Source organism: Corylus avellana, chromosome ca6 (genome assembly GCF_901000735.1).
Source record: "Corylus avellana chromosome ca6, CavTom2PMs-1.0".
Taxonomy (NCBI): Eukaryota; Viridiplantae; Streptophyta; class Magnoliopsida; order Fagales; family Betulaceae; genus Corylus; species Corylus avellana.
In genome coordinates this window covers 28,838,310-28,848,525 of record NC_081546.1, presented here as the reverse complement: position 1 = coordinate 28,848,525, position 10,216 = coordinate 28,838,310, and the positions used below count along the sequence as shown (strand labels likewise).

The 10,216-nt window shown below is 35.1% G+C and overlaps 1 protein-coding gene across 2 annotated transcripts; it reads left to right on the top strand.

Annotated features, from left to right (window-relative positions):
- Positions 1-4,239: 4,239 nt before the first annotated feature.
- Positions 4,240-8,300, top strand: LOC132184300 (reticulon-like protein B21). Of its 2 annotated transcripts, XM_059597879.1 has the most exons (9): positions 4,240-5,662; positions 5,748-5,801; positions 5,903-6,005; positions 6,115-6,189; positions 6,283-6,427; positions 6,545-6,614; positions 6,986-7,051; positions 7,438-7,560; positions 7,814-8,300. In XM_059597879.1, exons 1-9 carry the CDS (start codon positions 4,513-4,515, stop codon positions 7,909-7,911), a joined length of 1,884 nt encoding a protein of 627 aa, XP_059453862.1. In that variant the 5' UTR covers positions 4,240-4,512; the 3' UTR covers positions 7,912-8,300. The 2 variants fall into 2 exon arrangements, with proteins under 2 accessions (XP_059453862.1, XP_059453863.1); XM_059597880.1 differs by lacking the exons at positions 7,438-7,560; positions 7,814-8,300 and having other exon boundaries at positions 6,513-6,614.
- Positions 8,301-10,216: the final 1,916 nt, after the last annotated feature.

The following is a 10,216-nucleotide window of genomic DNA, read 5'->3' as shown; positions in this document are numbered from 1 at the left end:
ACAGATCTCCAGAGTAGTAGCTTCTACAAGCATGGTGATCCAAAGCACTCCTCAAGCTCTCCTTTAAAGTTTAATGCCGTTAAAACGACTTGAAGAAAAAATGACCTCAAAACATTTATATGGAGCATTAGGTAATAAGGTAGTTGATTTGACATTTGTAGCAAATAAGTCCAAAGATAGGTAGCAAGCTGTTTAATTGATGATTTGGGCTGCCTAGAAGATCAAGCCATAGGAAAAACAATTTGTCATTTTCAACCAACAAAAGGGTATTCTTAAACCTGCCTCATAGAGTAGTTTGAGGTTGGTAGGCAATCCATTAATTCCTGATGCACTCATTTTCTGTTAGAATTCATTTCATTGAGATTGAGACATCTTTTTCAATGAAATGATATAACTCCGCACTGAATATAAGTCTACCAAGGCCCATAGAAGCTTGACGGAATCGTATAATGCTGAAAAGAATAAATTTAATCATTTAATTATTACTTAAACATTTTTTTCTCACGCATGAGTTTAAATCCCTTTTTAATAGATGATATCTAACACATAGAATATTTAATTAAATTGAGATAATTTGATAAAATCAAGGTTCGATCTCATGACTTTTTGGCTCTAATACCAAATTAAATTATTACCCCCACCACAATACAGGTCAACCAACCACACCTCGGGTCAATTCATATAAGTGATACATGTTTTAGTTTCAATAGGTTTAACTTCAATTAATACGGACCCAAATCAAAAATTGATTGCAATCCATATTTTGTATGAAGGGCTCCATCCATCTCAATGACTTCATATTTACTAAAATCAATGTACTTTTTTTTTTCTTTTTTTTCTTTTTTTTTCTTGGGGGTGTGTTTGTTAAGGCAGAAAGTAGAAAGCCTGAAGGCTCAACTTTTTCACTTTGTGAAAAGAGGTACGGGAATGTTTGGCGTGTGACTGACTGATGGAATCCACAGGACAAACGACCAGCCCCACCGCTTTGTTGTCTCAGCATGTGGCCAAATTATATGGAGGAGCCTGCACGTACATATATCGCGACAAAACTAAAGTTCCAGGCCACCGACACACATGTCCTTCCCTTTTTTGTCACACTATTAGATTCACTTTCCTTTGATAAGCAAAACGTACAATTTCCTTCTGTATTTGCCTATTATATATATATATATATAAAGAATATGTGTTTCTAATACAAATTGAATAACATCACTAATCAACATATGTTACTCTTATTTCACTCTTTGGTAGACATCATTTTCAACCATTAGGAGGAAATCTTGTGCTTGTCGAGGTGGTTGCGACTACTCTTAATAGCATTAAAGGTGGTCGCATCATTCTCAAGAGTTTAGTTAATATGGTAACTTTAAAGGGAATGTTCAACCACCCATAAAAAAAAGATTGTAAAATGAGAGTGTTTTCAAATTTTCTTTTTATCTTTTTCATATCACTTGTCATTGAAATGGTTATATTTGTGATGCTTCAATGTAGATGTACATGGCACGTTTAAGTTTTGTCTTGGAAATGATGAACCCATGTGGAAGAAGAAGATAACTAAAAAAGAATTATTTAACACCATCATCAAATTTTTTTTTTTTTTTTTGACATGTCTGCATAAGAAAAAAATGGAGATTCGAACTAATAATTTTCACTTCATTAAGCATGGTTCCAGTTGATTGAGCTACCTCTTAAAAATATCGTCAAAAGAATATGAAAGCATAATCTATGTGATTTGACTTTTACATGTTTTGACTGTTTATTATATGTTAAGTAGGATTTCACATAGGTCACACAAGGATGCCATATCAATCAATACTATGTCCATTTATGGATGGCTTTTTGATTTGTACAATTGCAATACATACAAATGTGACCCACTAACAAATACAGTCTATATTTCCTCAACTCAACCATTTTTAAAATCCTAATTTTTATAGTATTATTAACAATATTATTATAACTTTATTACAAGTTTCTTATTAACAATATTAATTAATCTTTGCTTTATATATTTATTTTAGGTGGAATTAGTTAGGCATTTATGGTGGACTTTGATGACTAAGAAATTAATGGACAGAAAAGCATATTGGGATTTGGAAACTCTATTGGGATTGCAAGGGAACAGAGTCATAAAAGCAATTTCTATGGGACCAACGTTTTGTACCGTTGAAGGCACGTGAGATTTACGACATATACTACTGTGTTTGGGATGCCCGCTCTTCCACCGCCAAGAGTGACGTGCCTACTACTTTCACTATGCCCCAAATAATACAAGAGTAAAAAGGTAGCTACCACGATCTTGTAAAAAAAACATTAGGTAGCAAAAATGCTAAGCCGTATCCAAGTCTTTTAGAAAAGTAGGTAAAAAAAAAAAAGGTGTGGATTTGCTAAATATATGTTGAAGTTAAATGCGACTGCTCTAATACTTTCGGTTTTTTTAAGCAACTGATATAAAAAATTACTTAAAATATGACATATTAGCAGATGTGACCTGACAAAGGTAAAAGAGGAGAAAAAAATATACAACGAATTTTGGTGGTGTGGCTTGGCAAATGATAACTTCGATGCTTAAGTCAATATGTATAATAAAATGACTCGAAATAGAAACGTGATAGTTTTGGGTACTTGAAACCAAAAAGTCTGTTCTACCTGGTTTTAAAGTTGTCTTTTATAATGACTTGTACTCAATTGCCTACCATTGGTTATTCCACGATGATGGTATTTGGAGTGGCTTACCCTACGTTTTTCTACCCTATGTTGTGTCCTATACTTGAAATTCGGGGCTCAAGAGAAGGTTATGAAAATTGTCCAAATAGCATGAAAGTGGTGTGGGAAAGAATCCTGTGCACAGATGATTTGGTGAGCTCGGATCAGTAAGTTGGTATGTCGGTTACATAAGTTAATTGGCCCATAAGTCCAACGGTTACCCTCAATTTCCATATCCAATGTGTCAAATCGAATAAAGAAAATTATATATTGTGGGCATATGGATCGGGTCCCCCTTTCATAAGTGGAGCTAACCGTTGGAATTAATTGGACGATGTAAAAGAAACGTTGGGCATAAATGTTCACCCCTCTCTTTCGTCTCTAAATACAACCTAAGTAGAACCTAAGTTGTAAGCACATGGCTTTTTGGAAAGCTTTTTCAATTTATACTTCAATTTTCTTATTATTTTTAGAGAAATCCTTCAAACCCTTATTATTGCCCCTTCCTTCTATGTGAGGTTAAAAATGTATTTATTAGTCCCAAAGGAGTAGCTTAATCAGCTGCGGACCATGTCTTATGAAGTGGAGGTCATTAGTTTGAATCTCTCTCCCCCTCTTGTGTGGACATGTTAAAAAAAAAAAAAAAAATTGTATTTATTAAAAAAAAAAAAAAAAATACCCCTTCCTGTCTTCATCAGATTTGTCCTTTCCTTCTTTATACTATTTCGTTGTACCCATGAATAACCATTTTCTTTTTTAAGCCAAAAAAAAAAAAAACAAAAAAACCATGAGTAATGAACACCCCTTTTTTTTTATAGAGGAAAAACATAAGCTTCATAATATTATTAATGATTTGGTGTTCATTACTAATAAATATATATAGTACAAGAATAACAAGAGAAGTATTAATTCTAAACCATGATTGATAACTTTTAAACCATTTCTTATATCATCATTTTCACACAAAAATCTATCTTATTGACAAAGATAGTGTGAAAACAACCATTCAATAAGGGATAATAAAACCACTTAAATCGTAATTAAAAAATTTTAATTTATAAATTTAATACGACTTGAAATTTGATTACTACTAGATATGAAAAACGCAGAGAGTATTATAATTTTTACTAGAAAATTTTTACAAATTCATGTTGCAATATTTTAATGTTGAATTTGACAGATAAATTTATTTATTTAATAATTCACATGATAAGTATCTCATAAACTACTATGACGTTGTAAGAAAACACGAGGGCTCCATTTGGCAAGAGTCATATACTGTTTATCAAAAAAAATCAACTTTCACATTCTACTTTTTACATTATATCAATTATTTTTTTATTATTATTTAAATAAAAAAACACCACAAAACAAATTTTTTTTCACATTAATTAATTTTTACTAGAGTTTCATGCTATTAAACAGTTTTAGGTCAACGCCAATGGGAGGCGATAAATCACAAGTAAATAATCATACGACAATTATTATATTCACAATATGAATTGAAAAAAAAAAAAAAAAAATTGGCTGTGGAACCTCATGACGCAATCATCCTCAGTGAAGTGCTACTCTGTCTCGAAGATGTACCTTCACTGAAATTGAGGTTACCGCAATTACCGCGTATATGGCTTCCATCTTAGAAGAAGTGGTATTGTAATGCATAATTCGATATACGAGTTAGATTTCCACAGCAGCTCCGCCCCACCACTGTAGTAATCATTACGCTAGAGGGAGAGAGAGAGAGAGAGAGATAGAGAGAGAGAGAGAAACAGAGTGGAAGTATAATTTAAGCGAGTTAAAGAGATAATGGATGAGGGTAGAAGGAGAAGTGGAGTGGTGGCAGGGTCAGTGTGGGAGAGCAGGATGAAGATTGATGAAGTGAAAGGTGGGATTAAGGTCTTCAACGGAGAAGAAGGAGAAGAAGAAAGCTCTCAACAGAGTGGAGGGGCTTCTGCAAATGGCGGTGGCGGTAGCGGTGGTGGTGGGAGTGCTGCTGCAAAGGTGAAGAGAGGCCAAACTGGTGCTGTGGCGGCCAGTGGGAAGAGGAAGACATGGAAATCCGAGAGCTTTGAGGGTTTTGACAAGAGCCCATTTCAGATATCCAAACGGAAACCTGAGCCGCAGAAGAATTCTGAGGAACAGTTGAAGGAGCTGAGTGTTTCTGCTGACGGAATCAAGAAGAGCCCAGTTCAGTCCAGGAAGTTGAGATCTGATGAGAAATTCGAGCGGAGCCCAATTCAGACGAGGAAGCCAAGATCTGCACCGGGAATTGAGAAGAATTCTGTGCAGCTGAGGAAGGTTAAATCGGACTCGGTCAAGGGTGTTGAAGGAAGCGGCAATGGAGCTAATCAGACGAGTTCAGTTCAGCTGAGGAAGGCCAAGTCGGATTTGAGTCTAACTGTGGATGAATCAGTGGAGGAAATTGGTGATGGGTCTGTTGGAGGAAGTGAGAAAATCCCAGTTGATGGATCTGATGAAACTTGCAAGGAGTTTGGTGTTTGTCAAGAAAAGGTCATAACAGATCGGAGTATTGTGGTGAATTGTGCTCCAAAAGTGGATGTGAACAATGGCGAGGAGGATGATGGTCTTGATGTTGTTGATGGTGAGGATGAAGGAGATGAAGAGGAGGTGGATGATGAGGAGACTGAGATTGAGATTGATGTTAAGAAAATCAATGTCCCAGAGCCCAAGAAAATTGTCAATGAAGAGAAGAAAATTGTCAATGAAGAGAAGAAAATTGTCAGTGAAGAGAAGAAGATTGTCAGTGATGAGAAGAAGATTGTCAATGATGAGAAGAAGATTGTCAATGAAGAGAAAAAGCTTCATCATCATCAAGTTCATAGGAAACCAATGGCCACTGTGAAACAGCCCCCTCCAGTTGAAAAACGCCGTACTATGTACCAGAATTTATCAAAACCTACTCCAAGACACCAGAATCTCTCAAAACCCACTTCAAGTTAGTGTCTTTAATTTATCTGCATTTTCAATTCACTTTGTGAATCTATCGAATTTGGTTTGAGTTTGAAGATTTTATGATGTAGGTTCTTATGAGTTCCAAACTTTTCCAGAAACCCACAGCAAATTGCAAAGTTTTGGTAAGTCTGATTTTAGAAATACAGTACAATTGCAAATTCTTCAGGAAAGTTCTTGCAATTTTATGATTCATTTTCTCTCTCTCTCTCTCTCTTTTTTGCAGTGGACTTAGTGATGTGGAAAGAAGTCCCAAGATCTGCACTTGTCTTGCTAATTGGATCATTTGTAATACTCTCTTCTTCCTATACAAAGGATATAAATTTGAGGTTAGAAGATCCACAGTCAAGAAAATTTTAAGTAGCCTTTTTGATTTGCAATTCCTCTGGTTTATAACAGAGCCCAGAACTCAAATCTTTTTAATTATTGTATATGCAGCTTTGTTTCTGTGATTTCCTACCTGGGTCTTGTTTATCTTGCTGCCATTTTCATCTATAGGACCCTCATTTGCAGGTAATTACTCAAACACTTCTTAATTAACAGAGAAAGATATTACCAATTTGGTCTCTTTCTGATTCTTCTTCCTTTTCTGAATGATTGAATTAGGGGAGTTGTAATTATAGATGATTCAAGCTATGTGCTAGGGGAACAAGAAGCTATTTGGTTACTGAGATTGTTTCTTCCTTACGTTAATGAGTTGCTGCTAAAACTCAGAGCCCTTTTTTCTGGAGATCCTTCTACCACAATGAAGGTAATTTTTTTTTAATTTATTTTTTTTCACTCTTTCTGTGGACATTAATGAAGCTAAAAGAGCCTTTTTTTGTGAATATAAAAAGATGACAAATAGTGAAATTTATGACAATGGCAGCTGGCAGTACTTCTCTTTGTTTTGGCTAGATGTGGCAGCTGCATAACCATTTGGACCGTTGTTAAATTAGGTAAGCTTCACTTGGGTTTCTTTTTCCTCTGTTTTTATCCCCCCCTCCGCCCCCGCCCTTTTTTTTTTTTCCTGTTCTTTTAACTGATTTTGAAGGCGTGCTTAGGTTTAAAAGTAAAAAAGAAAGAAAAATTTATTGTACTTAAAGTTCATCTGCCCGAATATGTGTTCGGCGGTTGCCCGAACACATTCGGGTAGATAAACTCCTGCTTGGGTAAATAAGTTCTCATTTGAGTAGGTGGATTCTGTCTAGGTTTAATTGGGGAGAGTTTTTATTTATTTATTGAGAGATTATGCTGAAATTCCAGTGTCGGTGTTATTGTCTTTCACTCTATAGTTTTTACTGACTCGTTTTTGTGCTCACTGGCTCAGGTTTTGTGGGAGTTTTCACTTTACCAAAAATCTGTTCCTTGTACTCTGCACAGTTAACTGCAATAGGTAAGTTTCTCAATTTAATATAGCTCCCAAAAGTTGGATGACTATGCTTTTTGTGTACACCAAGCTATAATTACCTCTTCTAAAGCTAGGATTTTCTAGAATTCGAGCAAGAAATAAGAGAAGGAAGGGTGTATGCCTAGGTGCTCTGGGCGGCCTGAAATGCGGGGTCTACTTGCTCAGGACACCCCGGCCTGCATCCTTCTCGCGCCCGAATTTGAAATTCGGACGTGAAATTCCAAGAGATAGTTTGACAATAGTCTTGAATTCAAGCATTGTATCCGTCATTACTTTCCATTTCAATTAAATGTTCTGTGTTGGGCGTCGCTTATTAAGGAATAGTTTGAAAAAAGATAGAGAATTTAACATGTGCTAGTTTTCAATTGCAGCTAAATTTTGGCTTCGACGCTTCCACGACATATGGGACTCGTGCTCTCACAAGAAAGCCGTGGCTGCATCCACTGTTTTTCTCATTTTGAACCTATCCTCAACGGTCGCACGCATTTGGGAAGGTGAGAACATCTTTAATAGAACCATGATTCTTTAAGGGGTCAAAGCATGAAAGAGGGCTAAACCTAATTTTGATAGAGGTTAAGCTTAATTTTAAGGACTGAAAACGGGAAAATTTTAAAACCGGGGCCATGGCCCTAGGGTCTCCTGGTTCCGTCTCTGTTTATATATAACATTAAGCAATCCAGGATTTTCATAGCTATTAGCAAAGTTTTGGCTTTGTGTTACTAGATTCTAGTGAAAACTGTTTTGCAGTGTTCATGCTGTATGTGGCTTTCCGATGCTATCAGCAGTCTTCCATGAGAGATGAGTGGGTGGAAGATGAAGCAGGAGGTGATCAAGAAACATCATGACAAGGACCAGCATCAATTTGGATAGAGAAGTACATACATGAGAGAGTCACATTCATGGGCAAATAATTGACTGTTTCACAAGAAAAAGAAAAGGATAAAAAGCAAAACATATTGTTGCTGTAACACACAAAAAAAAAAAAAAAAAAAAAAAAATCTTTGTTGCTATACACATGATTTAGTGCTGAAGAAATTTCATCCAATTCACAATGTAAAAAGTAGTTGATGCATGTATGAAGTGGCTTTTAAAGGCATATTTTGCAAGTTGTTGGGAGATAAATACTTATGGAGTGTTTGGATCGCGTAATCTTTTGAGATTTTTGTTTGATTGCACTTAAGTGGATGGAATCCAGATACCTAAGGGAATGTGGATTCCCTTATAGAAATGAGCTGGTTTTATTTGGTTATAGATGAAAAAATTGAAGATTAAAGTGTCTCCATACTGACTACAGAGGTGAGAGTACATATCTAATAAATTTGAAGGTTACTATTTAGAGCAAGACATAATAAGAAGATAGTTCCTGGGACCCCACAGGCCACATATTGTATCATAGCTATAAATCATGAACATCAATGAAAATGGTATTATATATCACCCCATTATATTCCGTCATTCCTCCAAAGCTTATGCAACGCTGTTCCTATAGCATTTGGTGTGTACCGTGCATGAAAATGGGATTGGAGGCTAAAGGACTAGACCTCATAAGCTTTGGAGAAAAATAATAGGGTGATATATAACATTACTCGAACATGTTAAAAAAAACTTAACAAGTTATAATTACATAACAAGGCATCTATATCATCTAACTAATTGTATTGGGTGCTACCCAACCAATCAGTCCATTAGTTTCTTTGGATTTTGATATTCCAAAGAAAGAATAGGCAGGAAAGGATGTTTTGTAACACCCCATAATAAATACGCACTAATTACCTTGAGGCAATAGTGGAGCGAGAATTTTAATTCATAGGGGGCAAAACTAAAAGATAGAGTCAAGCAAAAATTAATTAAAAATATTAAATAATATAACTAACGAAATAAATGAAAAATGAGGAAAATTTTTCTTACCACTCTTGATCTTTCATCACTTTTGTAATCATACACTTAAACTTTAAAAAGTATCAATTTAGTGTATTCATATTTCAATTTTTTTCAATTTCAACTATCTCTTAGATTTTCTATTAAATCCAAACGACGGGGTGTCAAAACTCCCAAAATACCCCTCCTTTTTAGGGGAAAAAAAATAAAAAAAAATTGCAAGGATTTGGGCATTAGTCAGGATTTAACAGAATTTTCAAAAATACCCACACCTGAATCTTTGAAAAAAAAATTATTTTTTTATTTTTTTAAAATTGGTATTTTGAGAATTTTGGCAAAATTTAACAGAAAATTCTAACGAATTGGTCGAATTGAGAAAAATTGAAATATTGATACACTAAATAATAATTTTGAAGATGACATAATAAGTGGTGTGGATCACTCGGGGCCAGAACCAATCGGGTCGCTTTTGATGGACAATATGCGGCAACATTGGGGCACTAGTGTTGTACTATAAGTCTTTCGGGACAGTATCAACCCTGCTGAGAAGGGGTTAAAGTCCCAGATAGACCATGTGAAGAAAGTTATAACTAAACAATATATTATTATGTAATTAACCTGTTTTATGCATTAAAATGTGAATTGTCACTGATATTTAGCTTACTTTTTAACATCTAAACCATTTTATATCAGCTTAGTAGTAGACACAATACCGATTTATTTTCAATTAAACTCATGTCATGTCCTGCTATTTTTTTGAAGATTGCAAGATACATTCCCTTTCACTTAAGGCTCATTGCATAGTATACATTCTGGAGTACCTTACTTACTAAATCGTGGACTTATGTAGTTACTTCACTTTCCATTGTAAAACACTTCGGTGTTTTGCAGTTTTACAGGTTTGATGTACTTTTGGCCCTTTGGGAGAGAACATTTCGCTAGGAAAGATGCTAAGTGAATAGCTCGGGTGGACAGGTTTGCTTAGAGTACGTAGTGATAGGAATTATCCTTGGAAGCTCTGTGTTGGAATTGATATAATAATAGTCAATCTTAATGATATTTAGATATGCTTCAGATCATTTCATTTATGCTTTCTACATTATTTTACTCTAGTTTATTGGTGTGTTATAATATTTCCAGCTAATTACCAGTTAATTAGTGTGGAGAATGCTACGAGTAACACTCCGAATTAGTTATATTAGTTGATCAATTATAGGGGCGCTACAGTAATGCGCCAATCTCACATTGGTAAGATGAATAACTTATAGAGAG